General features: G+C 41.0%; 1 protein-coding gene across 1 annotated transcript in view; it reads right to left on the reverse strand.

The window, feature by feature from the left end:
* SLC7A11 (solute carrier family 7 member 11) overlaps nt 1-14,650 on the reverse strand; it is an 83,266-nt gene that overhangs the window by 15,256 nt on the left and 53,360 nt on the right. The window contains exons 7-8 of the mRNA XM_063135236.1: nt 1,565-1,688; nt 1,288-1,391 (exon numbers count right to left, since the gene is read on the reverse strand). Of these exons, the coding sequence (XP_062991306.1) occupies nt 1,288-1,391; nt 1,565-1,688 (228 nt within the window). The remainder of the gene's footprint in view (nt 1-1,287; nt 1,392-1,564; nt 1,689-14,650) is intronic.

Below are 14,650 nucleotides of genomic sequence, written 5' to 3' on the forward strand. Positions count from 1 at the left end.
CTATTAAGTCATCACTGAGATTCAAACTCCATGGTACTTAAAATACATAGCATGCAACTTTGTTTTAATTTACTAGTAAGAGTGTGTGGCCCAAATCCACATCAGGACCAGTGCCCATGCGTAGAACCTTCCCCCAAATCACTTCTTTTCCATTGGCACTAATGAAGGCTTCTTCCCTCTCCCCCCACCCACCCAAGTTTTTTCCCCTTAGCATCCCCTTATGTGTGGGTGCAGCATATTTTGGAAAACAAGCAGCTGGGGAGGAATGTTTAAATCTCTCCTAGTCACACACAATATTCCAGATATGGATTAGGATCAGTTGTGAATTTACTTGTGAGTAAAAAAGGAGGCATCAGCTGCATGCCTTCTATTTAATGTATCTTGTAGTTTGACCAGGATTTGTTCACTCTGGAGAAATATCCAGTTTACACACTATATGCTAATTGATTACCTTACTAGGAAAATCCCCTACCACACAGGGGAAAATCGTGTTTGCTTACCATCGCTTCTCTGCCTGCATGTTTGTCCCTCATTACTTCCTCTTTTGAATGAGGAAGTACACAACATGCACATTGCCCATTGAGTGGGCCGTTTTGATCACGCTGCTTCTCCTGCACACAACAGGAGATAGCGGCAACTTTTATCTTTAAAATAAGTCGGATTTACTAGGGTGTTTTTTTGTAGTGCAAAGAAGATTAGAAGGGGTGGGAGGCATGCGGGAGGCAGACAATGCCATGAGAGGGACCTGCAAATATCAGTGATTGCCCAGTAACGAGCGTACAATAAAATGCTTGTCTGATGGCGCTCCAGGTATGGATGCATCTGTCAATTTTGGCTCCGCTCAGTTTCCCAACTTTGACTTTGTTTCATCTTGTGTTTGCATTAGTTTGTGACTTTTTTAAGTCCTCCTGGAAATTTGTACGCATTTTAATATGCATTTCTCCTAATAAATGCATTTCTGTATGCATTTTTGCAAAACAGATGAGCTTTTCCAAAGCAGTTCCCCCTTATAGATTTTTTTTCTATTTTTCCCACTCACATTTGCATTTTTGTACACTTTCCCCTAATATACACATTTTCATGTGCACTTTCCATAATATATGCATTTTTCATTTGGATGACTGTATCACAAAATCCAGAGAAATATGAATATGAACAAAAAACTGCCTTCACATATTGATCTAAGAAGTGTGATTTGGTAAGTTCATATCAAAATGCAAAGTGAACAAAATGCTGTCCTATCCCTCTGCTTTACCCTCACCTACATTTACTATTTCATTGACTCACCTGGAGACAGCAAAAACACCACCATTCATAGATCCAAAGCAAGAGAGTGCCACAAAAATGGGAACAGCTAAGGAAAAACTTCCCAGTAAACGTTCAGCAAATGTCTGACAAAAGAGAGGGAAATATGAATCAATTTTACTAGTAGATTTTTAAATCGTTATCCCATTCTGCAGTTTTAAGCAATAGATCCTATACATTCTATTTTCCTCTATTATAAAATAATTCATTCTGAAATTTTTATTCCTTTGTGTTATTTATGTATTCTACCATGACTTACCACTGCCACTGCCTTGGACGTTAGTAGATCCTCAGGGCTGAGTGTTGTAAAATAGGCCACATTGGTTAACACATAGCCAACTGTGACAATAACCATTGAACTGCAAATGGCAAGTGGAACATTTCTGAAAGACAGTAAGAAATTTAGTATTATCCATCTGCACTCTACAGCTGAATCTGTCTGGTTGGGAAAGATATTTGGTTTTATGCCAGTGCACTTCCATTGTGACTGGTACTTCTATAAACTATAAATCGTATTATGTGACACTTTATTATCTACAAATATTAAGCATTGTAGGTCAAATAAACTCATTTCTAACTTGGTTGTATAAATAACTGTAAACTGTAAATTATAAACAAGAGACAAATTCTGCCTCAGTTGTATTTTCAAAGAAGGTATCCTGTCCCTGCTGTTGCTTAGCCTGAGGATAGAACCATATTAGGGTAAAGAATCTGAGTTGGCCTTATTAGTCATGCCGTTTTGTTAATATACTAGAGAAGGAGATTGAAGTCCACATTTGCTCTCACTACTTTGTCATCTATAGATATCATAGCATTTGTCAGTGGGACACACTATATTCATAGCCACTCTTAAAAATTATCCTCAAAGTGTAGGTTCACGTTTATTGATGAGATTGAAGGGTTTGGACCTAGGAAACCAGAATTCATAGGGTTGCCTAGGCATGGACCATTGACTTGCCTTAGGCAAATCATTAGCAGCTTCAGTTCACCTTCTGAATAATGTTAATACTTATCTCAAAGTGTTGCCAGAGTGATGATTGAGAGGATGACTTTAAAGCACTTGACACATTTAAAGTGCTTTATATAGATTATTAATAACACTACTACCTCCTGACAACTTGGTCATGAATATTACTGGTCAGATATAAAGTAGAACTCTAGTAAATTTTCAGAAAAATATATGATTAGAAAAGCAGGCCAGTGACAAGTGGAAGGGAGGGAACTGTGAGTGTGTGAGTAGATGGGCAGAATTAATATTCTAGAAATTCCAAAAGTAAGATTCACCACAACATTAAATATAAACTATCACAGGGAACAATCAAAATGTATCAGGTGATTGTATGGCATTCATCACAATGATCCACTGTGCTCTTTGTTTCACAAGATACCATCATAGAATGTAAGTGGAAAGGCCCACAGACAAGATGGCTATGGCTTTAATGCTTAGGAAGTATGATGATACTGAAAGAACGGAATAGAACCTATTTTGTGAGGAGGTGTGACAGTTCATTTGAATATACAGGCATCTTTAGACAGAACTTTAGACATGGCCCTATGCTCATGGCTTTGAAAGGTCACGCTGCCATTTTGAGAACAGGCTGTAGGCATTACATAATGGAAATTATACAATAAAAACATAATTATCATGATTTGTGCACATCCTGAACAATGGAGTGACAGCACAGACTAGGGATGTCAGAATGCAATCTGGACTTCCTGTAGAAGAAGAAAATATAGTCGTTGTGTTTCCTAGCTCATTCTTCCAGTCATCTCTTGGATCTGCTCTTCACCCATACTTGCTGTAGTAAATAGGGCTCTAGTTTTATTCCATCAGCAAATGGAGGAGAAGGGTGAGTGATGAGACTTGAAGCGTAACAAGATATGAAAGAAAAAGGTGCTATAAATGAATGAAGGCCTGCCATGCCTCAAAACAGCCAACTCAGAGATATGCCTTACTCCCACACCCAGCCCACTGGCAGGGGGGAGGCATGGAGGCATGGAGGCTCACCACTGGTGGCCCACATATGGGGTGGGGAGGGGACTTGGTGGCCTTATAACCACTACAGAGGCACCGTTGTGGTGATGGGTAATTCCTAAGGCTCCCAGCTGGCAGGATAAAGGTTATCTTTGAGACCAACCTTCCTCACCCACTTGGAGTACTGCAGCATGAGGGGGGGGGGGTGACACCGGAAGGCCTTCCTACCCCAAAAGGGCCAAGCCTGTGGGGTGGTGAACTTTAAGGCGCCACTGCACAGGTTGTAAATGATTCACCTGATTATAACAATGGCCAGGAAACTGGCATAGAAAAGATGCCGGCTTAGGCTTCACCACTTTGCAGATCTTTAATCAATGTGACCCTATTTAATCCCATTTTTGTGTCTCGTCTCATCATTTCCCACCCTCCATACCTGCAAATGCATTACTCCCATGCACTATGGGACACTCTAGTATATATATTCACAGAGTTGAGACTGGTGACTCCGATGTCAGTGGGGCAGTGAATCTGCTCCAGGGACAGATCGACGCCTTGTGTGAAATCATTACAATCTCATCATGGTAACATTATATCCCTCTTGCGCATTTATACCTCTTAGGACACACAATGACATTTGTTCTGGTATTTTGGATAATGTGCAATAAAAAGCAGGAAATAACACTCTGAAAGTGGTATATGGAATTTTTAATGTGCCCCAACAGTTATCAGTGCACTTTAACAACACTATAAAGCAGTAGTGTAGATCTAGCCCAGGTTTTAGGGATCTAACCCAAGCACCTTGGATAGCTCTTTTAGGGTTCTGACTGAAACCCAGGCTGGAACAACCACCCCACTGACATCAGAGCCACCAGCCTCCACTGAATTCATATAATCTCCTCTAAAAACAAAAGTGAACTTACAAACCAACAAGGAAGAAAGCACTCTCATCCCTGAATGTATTTGGCGCACGCAATCCTGACTCATTATGCTGAGCAGCACTAACCCCCACTGACAGCAGGAGGGGGGGGAGCAGAAAAAAACCATAACTAGTCAGCAAGTGCCATTCATTACCCCACTGAAAGACTGGGACTCTCGATGTTCCCAGAAGCCTTGAACAGAATAAGAGGCTTCATGACCTCTAAGGTCTGCGTGCTTTCATGCAAAAGCAGTGCTTCATCTGCCTTCATTTCGCCCTTCCAATACAATTGGGCCCTTAGGGGGTTGCAATCCATTAGCATGTAACACCAGCAAGTGTTACTTGTTAGTTGGCAATTTGCAGTGAGGAACATTGACAAAAATAATTTAAAAATAAACCCGAAATACCTTCGTTTCATGGTTTCAGCAAGGAGCCATCCAACCCATATTCATTTTCAAGTGAAAAGTTGTATTTTTCTTTCAATCAGTGTGCAGTGCATTAGCCCACATTTCAGCTCTTGTGCTAAAAGCTGGCCGCCTGGCACCGCAAAAAGACACCGCTTCTGCCTCTAAGGCAGTAAATTGGGTTTTCTGCAATAAATCAGCTTGGCCCGTGTATACTTTGCATACTGACATGGCCAGGGAGGTGGAAATCACTATTACTAATTATTAATTCACTCATTAATTAGTTACTGGTAAATTCCTTCCTGGAAAATGGAAGGAGAAACTAATATGAAAAGGTATATTGCCTTTTCTCAGCCAACACAAAAAGAATTAGAGAAAAAAAGGAAAGAAAACAAAACTGGAAGAAGAATATAAAGGAGATTCTCATTACACCGGCAGAAATATTGAAATAGTCAGATTCGTACACAAACGTAGGGTAGTATCCAGTGTAAGTCCTACATAGAGTAGACCCATTGAAATGAATGGGACTGAAGTTTTATTCATTTTAATGGGTTTACTCTACATAGGACAGACATTGGACACTACCCTTAGAGTGCAATCTGGAGGAAAGTAGTGAGTCCCATTTACTTCAGTGGTGATTTAGCACTTATCTATCTACATTAGTTCACTGAATTTTCAAAGGGGCTTAAGATGTTGGCATTTTTCTGAATTGCACTCTGGAACTGCAGCCTGTTTTGTTCTTCACATGAGCCCTATTCATGTGCTACTCATGAGTAAGGCAATGACCGTCCGAAGCAGAAGTGGGGCTGTGTTCCTGGGCCTGCCCCTGACATCGTATTCCCAGGCAGGCCTGACACCTTGAAGGCCATACACTGAGCACCATGGTCTGCAAAGAAACACCAGGTATGAGCATCTGCTAACACACAGGGATTCCACACACCCAATTGTGCAGGCATATGGAGCCCCTACATTTGAGCAGATGCTCACGCATAGGGATTCTTGTGCAGACATCAGGGATGTGACAGTAGGGTGAAGAGAATGCCCCTGCTTCTGCTTCCACTTGTGATTGCCTTACATATGAGCAATGTGTGAATAGCACCATGCCAGAACAAGTGCCTGCTCATCAAGATCTTCAGTTGAGGCTGTCTTGCATATGCCAGTGACCCCAGAAATACATTCTGTTGGGTCCATGGAGGGGGCTTCTCATGGCATTACCTAAGTTCTAGGCTCTGGAACCTTGCTCCCTTTCTAATGGCTTTTCAACACAAAGCAAAAACCTTCCTTTTTAGGACAGCTTTTTGGCCTTAAGTGTTTTAGGGCATAGGATTGTGCCTTTAGTCTCAGCTGAACATTGTCTTAAGGCAATTGGATTGAAGTGATACTTTTACTTTCTGCTGTTTTTAGTTTGCTGCTCTTTAGTGTTGCAGTTCGTATTGGATTTTTATTTTTGTATGATGAAGAAAATATTTCACACAAAAAAAAAATCAAAAGCAAAATACCAGATTATAATTTGGTCATATTTCCATTAAAATACGCTCTCTGCACACTCATAATTTAATATATCTTAACATGAGACACAGCTACAGAAGCCTAAGCAGTTGAGATTTGTTACCATCTGCAGCTGTTGTTCCTCCCATCTTATGTTGCATTTCCAAAGTGCAGAACAAACAGGACTTATCCCACGAGTACCTAGGAGTTTCATTATAGGAGCTATTTTACATTAAACAGACAGTATGTTCACATATAAGCCAGTTTGACTCAAGCATCAGCCTGGCTCGGTAGCACACAGAAGCAAGCCTCCACTCCTTCCTCAGTTGTCTCCTCTATATATATTTCTCTAGCAACAGCAAAGATTGAAATATGTTGTGCTCTACTGACAGAAGGCAAGTACACCTCATAATCTGATTTCTATGCAAGGGTCAGTGCCCAGAGTTGGCTTCGTTAGGCCATTTTTGAGAGGGGCCTACTGCTGTTCCTCCTTGCTGTTGTCGCCTACAGGCAAGTTACAAGACTGAGGAGATGGAGCATCTTCCTCCGCTCACCTTGAGCAATCCTGCTGAGCAGATTGGGCCAGGAGGGAGAAGGCAGGTGAATGAGCAGCAGCGAAAGGGGCAAAGAGGAGATAGGCCCACTCAGCGAAGGAAGGATCGCATCATACCCAAGTGCCCGCCCCCCAGCAAATCTTTCGCCAGCACTCTTCTTTCTAAAGCTGAGCTGAAATTTCCCAGAAGACAAAAAAGGGGATGGGGGAGAAAGAGCTGTACTACTGCCTTGGCTAATGGGGAGAATTTCTTTACCCCCTGGAGAAATTGGTGAATTGGTCCGCACGATTTCTTTGCCTACAAATAGGGTAGAACATTTTGAGAGGCTCTTTGTTAAGAGCTTTACAATCTACAGCTTTACAATCTACACCAAAAAGTACCCATATTGCTAATTTACCAATTGCTTTTATTCCCATCTCCTCGAATGGAAATTCTTGCCTTTCATCGCTAACAAAACACAATAGCCCCATAGCCGTTAAGCACTGGGATTTTAGTTTCTGTTTTTAAATTAAACAGGATTGAGCTGATTACCCACTAAAAATTATTGAATCAATCTAACATGTCAAAATAAAACAAACCCAAACTAAATTGGGCCAGTATCATTTGAGCTCTTCAGTAATGGCCAGAAGTTAATGTCACAGCTGAGTAAACCTTAATCAGGAAGTGTCTTACGCTCATTCACATAGCTTCAATGACAGTAAATGAAGTCAGATTTTCATTATTTTGCACTTCCAGACAATATACAACTTTAGTGTGTAAAAAAATTACAACCAGAAGTATTTCAAAACATTTTTGCATAATATTTTCTTACAAGAAATTACTTTTTATTTTAAAATATGAGGTAACCATTCCTACGCATCCGAAATGTACTGCAGAAAAAGCAAATCTCTATCCTCCTATAATGAGAACATCATCCAGAAGTCCTCTAGAGAGCCTGGATTTCCCATGCATGCTCTTACCCATATACATCAGCAAGATGCACATCACAACTTAAATGTATCTCCTCACAGAGAATATGAGTGTGCCTCTAAGTTGGACATGACCTGATTGCTTTGAGATGATGATTTTAATAGAACTGTCATCCTGTTAGTCAATTAATTGTATTAGTTTAGTTGATTTCTGGATTAGTTAATCAACTGAATTTGCATCAATCTGTATACGATTAAAAGCAATAGTTCTCAAGCAAAAAAAACCCCAACCCACCTACTACTCTTGTTTTTAAATTAAGCGTGCTTGTGTTGTAGAGAGCATCTGCTTCAAAGAAGCATTCCCTCTTCTCTCTTACATCAGAGGCAAGGAACCTCCAGCACACAGACAGTTAGGCACCCACCTCAGGCCACTCCCCCTCTCCAAGCCCCACCCCTCTGGGAGGAGAGATGAATCCCCATGTTACCTCTGAACTATGATGAGAGATAATTTTTATTTATTTATTATTTATTTATTTGTTTATTTATTTGTTTATTATTTATTATATATTTATACCACCCAATAGCTGAAGCTCTCTGGGCGGTTCACAAAAATTAAAACCATGGGGAACATGATAAAACAACCAATAATCTAAAAACCCAAATACAAAATACAATATAAAAAAGCACAACCAGGATAAAACCACACAGCAGAAATTGATATAGGATTAAAATACAGAATTAAAACAGCAAAATTTAAATTTAAGTTAAATTAGGTATTAAAATACTGAGAAAATAAAAAGGTCTTCAGCTGGCGATGAAAAGAATACAGAGTAGGCGCCAGGCGGACCTCTCTGAGGAGCTCGTTCCACAGGCCGGGGTGCCACAACAGAGAAAGCCCTCCTCCTAGTAGCCATTTATTACATTTATATCCCACCTTTTTTCCTCCAAGGAACCCAAGACAGCACACATAATCTTCCTCCTCCTCTCCATGTTATCCTCACAACAACAACCCTGTGAGGTAGGTTGGGCTGAGAGTCTGTGACTGGCCCAAAGTCACCCAGTGGGTTTCCATGGCCGAGTGGGGACTAGAACCCAGATCTCCCGACTCCCAGTCCAACACCTTAGCCTCTACACCACACTGGCTGTGAGTGGAGCATGAAGGAGGCAAGGGTCCTGCAACCAGCGGATGAGTCCCTGTCCTTCATTAGCCACTTGCTTCCCAACTGGGGCATGAGCAGCATGAAAAGGAGGTGAGGGATTCAGCAGCCTCCTCTAGGAGTTGGTCCATCAATTGGCCGCCGAGTTCCTTTCTCTGAGCAGAGAGAGACACAGACCTCTACATGAAGAAACAAAAAGTGGGATGATGTCATAGGAGGGGGCTTGCAGAAGGGCATCACCCCTTGTTGTCATCGGCCCGACTACATTTGCCCCTGGACCAACATAGGCTCCTGTCACTATCTTACACAGAAGGGAATGCCTCTTCTTTGATAGTCCTTGCTATCTGAAGTGTTTGTAAGTACTTGGATGATGATTATGAAGAAAAAAAGGGTGGATGCAGACTTAGGCATAATTAAAGTAGAACAGGGTTCAGATTATGAAGAAAAAAGGGTGGATGCAGACTTAGGCATAATTAAAGTAGAACAGGGTTCATATGGATGGCAATGTGCCCTCCCTGCAGATGTTCACGCTGTACACATGGTCGGGGCCTATGTACTGTGTGCAGGTTGAGGCTGGGTCTATACAGTCCAGTCCCACTCATCTGTTTTGAACACCCAACTAGGATTAGAGTACATACTGGATCTTCTTAATGCATGCTATTTAGTCTGCACAAAGAATTTCAGACCATAATTCTACAGGGCTTATTTAGAGAAAAGCCGAGAAGGGCTATGTCTGACTCAAAACCCTCTCCTTCTGCATTCTTGAAAAGAGAGAATGTATTATGATAATAGAAGCTATTATGCTAAATACATCTCACCCATTCTCTTAACTGTTAAGTAGTGTCCTTCCCCTCTCACCTTTTGCAACAGGAAATTAAATGGAATATGAGCATGAAGGATAAGGTGCCACCCTCCAGGATAATCTAGCACAAACAAGCTTAGTTGGGACAGCATGTACTGTGCATTAAAAACAACCCTAATGCTCCTGACCCTTTTCATTCATATTTGAAATGCTAGTATATACATTTGCTGTAATTTTGAGTCTAGTAGCCTTAGGCCATAAGTGATTATTAAGTTACTTATTATAACAGTGTGAAAAGACAAATATTTATCTTTTTCTTCAGTGACTGTCAATATGTTCCATTCTTAGCCTGGATGATGTTTTGAACCACAATGGATGTTTATGGCCTTGCAGCAGCCAGTCCAATCTTTAAACGAATTCAGTTATTGCTGTGCAAATAACTTTTCTCACCCATTGTGATGAATGCATCAGGAGCAGGTTTGCATATGCTGTTCCCACTTTCAGTTTCCATGCTTGCAGTTCAAAGTCTGTGCCAAGAGAGCCCTGGATGTACACATTTGTATGTGAACTTGCTCCATGCTAGATGTGGGCAACTTGTGGTCCTCCAGTTTTTTTCACCTACAACTCCCATCAGCCTTAGTCCACATACAGTTGTAAGCCAAAAGATCTAGAGGGTCACACATTGTTCACCCATGCTCTGAATACAAACATTAAGGATAAGATGCCACCCTCCAGGATAATCTAGCACAAACAATCTTAGTTGGGACATATTCATATTCAGTTGAACAAGAAGAGTTCAGGGTAAGAGTCAGTGCTCCTCCTTTCCACATGTTTGCTGAATGTGAATATGTCAAAGATTGCAGCAAGTATCTCTAGGACAACAGAGGTGCAAAGAAAACTTTCAGCAAAATCCTCTATGGAGCCAGCTGTACACAAAGCTACATTTACATTTCTTGTATTTATATCTGTTCATCTATTGGCATGAAGCATCAACTATTTCTGATCCTCTCATCAAGGACTGTCAGCGTTTTCTGGAAACTAGTTTGGAGGAAACCGATATTAAAAAGTTTTATGTTGCCTGTCTACAGTGGTATTTACATCAACAGGATAGCTAGTGATCTCCAGAATATACGTAGGACCGCCTGGGCATCCTTCCTTTGGCAAGGGCTTCAGCAATGAAATTTCTTGAGGGAACATTCCAACCTGATGATATATAGGCTCTCTGGACAGGGTGGAGAGCTAGAGACAGTGCCTTCCAGCTAGCTGAAGCTTTGTATTGTGATAGTAAGACAAGCTAATTGAAAAATAGAAATAAAAATGGAATTCTAAATATAAACTTTTGTCTTTTCAACATACCAGAGGGCATTTTCATAGTAGTTTTTCAGTCAAGGACACAATGAAGAGTCACAAATTAATCTACCTTCCATGGCCACAGAGTCAAATACACTTACAGAATCAACATTATGGCTTCAGTGGCACATGGTATACATTATTATGGAAAGCCAGAATATATTAATATATTAAGAGAGGAGGAAATCTATAGCAACAACTTTCCAAGTTATTTCTTAAAGATGCATGAAAAAACCATAAAATTCTATTTATTAATCCAAACCGGATTAATCAGCTCTAGTTTTTTTACAATGAACAGCCGTATGAGATGTCTTCAACCAAATGTTTCCCAGATCTTAAAAACAAATAAAAGTATGGTGGCACAATTACAAAAAGAGTGAAGGAAAGAGTGAACAGAACGGGGGGGGGGGTATTTTATTGCACTAGATTCTCATGTGAATTTGGAATGATTAAATCTCTAAGCACCTGATTTATGAGCAAGAATTACAGTGCCGCCAGCCAAAATCATTTTAGGATTGGGGAGGTGGGGAGCAGGGGGAGAAATAGAAGCTTACTGAAGTTTAATATCAAATTTTCCAGCAGCCTCCTATGATCAGCAGTAGGCAATGAACTGGCATTCACTCTTGTGGACCTTAGAGGTAGAAATAAGGGCATCTGAAATAAGGAAAGAACAGATTGGGCCTCACAGCATTGGAAAGCTGAGCCAAGAGAGACTGAATGCCGCATATCAATAATATCACAGCCAGGGGAAAGAGATGGGAGAGCACACAGCGGAGGAAAGAGGGTCTCGTTTAGAAATAACCTAACCTGTCAGAATTCAATTCCTTGCCACTGTAATTATTGCAGCCTTCTGACTGCAGATGAGCTTGTGACAATGTTTTGCAAGATGGGTTTATCGAGGAAACCTGCTTCAAATGTTTGCAAAGAGCAAAACCTCAAGGCTCCACAGTGTGACAAGAGAGGCCGGCTAGGCTGCTTATTCTGAAAATGAACTACTCAGGTTCAGAGGGAGCTTTGAGACTAGTAATGTGGATACAAACCATTTTGCTCAGATGAGGTTTAATAAAGTGAGAAAAAGGTTTCCTGCACCAAAACCCTTTTTAAATAGGTCTTAATGCATTTTAACAACAGGTTTTGACGGCACGAAACCATGATCGCCTAGGTTCATAGAAGCAGAAATAAAATGGGACGACAGTTTTCTAGTTTGTTACTTTACTTGGCGCTCCATCTTTATTAATAAGGAAGCTTCCACAAAGGCAAGGATCATAAAAGGGCAAACTTTTGCTGTATCTTGCTGTTAACCCGTCAACATGAATTGAAATTGTGCCATTCAAGGATTAATAGAACACAGCAGTGCAGAGCTGGAATGGTGTGGGGGGGGGGAGGTGCGTAAGTGAGTGACCAAAGGAAGCTGCCTTATACTAAGTCAGACCATTGGTACATCTAGCCCAGTATTGTCGACACTGACTGGAAGCAACTCTCCAAGGTTTCACACTGAGCTATGGCCCCTCCCATGCATTTTCACCCTCTGGAAAAATAAGCTTCTCTTACCCTCCTTGGTGGTTTTTCTTACCCTTGGTGAAAGGGTGCCAAATGGTTTAAAAGAAGAATGTAGCCCTATTTTCAAAACAACCAGTTTGAGGGACAGACTACAGGTTAAGAAGCCGGACACATTTTATTTTAGTTTGAATGAAAAGCAGCTACACCAGATCCTGCCCCAGTTTCACTTTGAAAAGCCTCATCACTACTCTCCCCTCCCGCTGCTACAGTTCAGAAGTGCAGTTTCGTCACCGTTCCCAAGTGCAAGGAGGTTTCTACTTGATGCAAATAAATCCAAGTAGAAGCCCCCTTCAGACCACCCCACTGAACACAGAAAAGTCAGAGACTGAGGGGATAAGGGTAACGATTCTGAGGACACGAGTGCCCATGGCCCTTCCCCACTCTTAGCCCTCTCCTGAACAGGGCAAATGCCTACATAGCACATCTAAATGCTGATGAACATCCTCTGAATTGCGTTACTTTAAATCAAGCCTCTGGGCCTAATCTAAGCCTGTACATAGTTATAATAGTTTTAACTGGTTTTACTGTTTTTAAATTCTATACTGGTTTTAGCTTATTAATAGTTTAATTTGTTTTTAGCTGTGTATCTGTGTATATTTATTGTTTCATACTGTTTGTATGATTTTACCTGTACACCGCCCTGAGATCCTTGTGATCCAGAGGGAGAGGCAGGTAACAAAATTATTATTATTATTATTATTATTATTATTATTATTATTATTATTATTATTATCATCATCATTATATAGGGCAGATACAAATGTTTTAATAAATAAATAAGTTTCTCCAGCCAGCTAGCAGGCACTTTCAGGGATTCCTTAAAGGCAGCAGGGCTTGGCGTTTAAGCCCCACCCCAGAAGAAACCCCTGCTGTTATCTCTGATCAGTGCAGTGAAGCAGTTTCCCAGAAGACATGCCAGATGGATGCAGCTGGCAAATGGGGTCAGGAGGTATGGCTCCGCCCCCTGACATCATTTGGCCCATGGAGGGCTGCGGGGGGTCATCCACCACCTCATCCCAGTACAGTCCCCCACCCCCACTTTAAATAGATGCACATCCCAAAGTGCTGGCCAGTTGCTTTAGCAGTAGGAACAGCAGGTTGGCGGTACAACAGTTACCCACAGACATTTAAAAAAATGAATGGAGGAATGAAAGGGAATGGGGTTTACTTTCCCCCTCTAAGAATTTTTCTGAAAGGGCAGCTCTGCATCAAAAAATTGAACCAGACTAAAATTCTACTGCTTTCTACAGACTCCATGGAAACAGGAATATAATTTACCAAGAATAGGTTGCTGCAGTTAAGGTATTTCAAATGAGAAAAATGGCATCCATGAGTGCCGGGCGGGGGGCATTTATTAGTTAACATTAAAAGAGGCCTCATATGAAGTGAAAGCAAGATTTCAACAATATTGGACTGCAATGAAAGCAGCCATCCAGCAGACCAATAAAACTCCATCCCAGGACAGAGGAAATGAGGCAGCTTAGACATTTTCTAGTAAATATGATTTGGACAGCATTCTATTAACACACCTTGAAAGAGATTTTGCCAGAAACACACAATGTGTTTCATAATATTCAGCAGCCAGGAAATTTCCAAGTGTTGCTGAATATATGCTGGGGAAAATATTCTATATAATTAGATGAAATGCACCAGGACAGCCCTGAAACAGGATTTAAGGGGCTGACAGCTTCTTCTTTGAGTGTTTTTGCTGTTGGTGGTATTCTGTAGGGTCAATAGAAGCCAATTTCTGCACAATTACACTTGCGCAATTATGTTTCATACGAAATGGCACAGTTTTCTGGGGGAGGAATGTGGTCCTTTATTTCAGAGACAGAGAGTCTAAATGCTATTGAATAAGACACACATGCACACTCTCTCTCTCTCTCTCTCTCTCTCTCTCTCTCTCTCTCTCTCTCTCTCTCACACACACACACACACACACACCAGTTTTAACTGTAGGTTTTCAAGTAGGTATAATGTAGGAAATCCATGATCAGAATTTCTCCCACTTTTTTTCCATTTTGGCACTTTTATGCATTTCATATGTATGTGCTCATCTATAGAAAAATATACAGTACAGCTTAAAATGGCTGGACTTCAGGCTATTTGACTGGAATAAGCAAACGAAGATTAGTATTTTATATGCAAACAATTCAATCACTGGCATGTTCACACAGTTTCGGGGCAAGCAGTTTTGGGGCAAGGCGTTTTTTGTGCCCAGAGAGCTTCGG

This window comes from Elgaria multicarinata, chromosome 10 (genome assembly GCF_023053635.1).
Source record: "Elgaria multicarinata webbii isolate HBS135686 ecotype San Diego chromosome 10, rElgMul1.1.pri, whole genome shotgun sequence".
Classification (NCBI taxonomy): domain Eukaryota; kingdom Metazoa; phylum Chordata; class Lepidosauria; order Squamata; family Anguidae; genus Elgaria; species Elgaria multicarinata.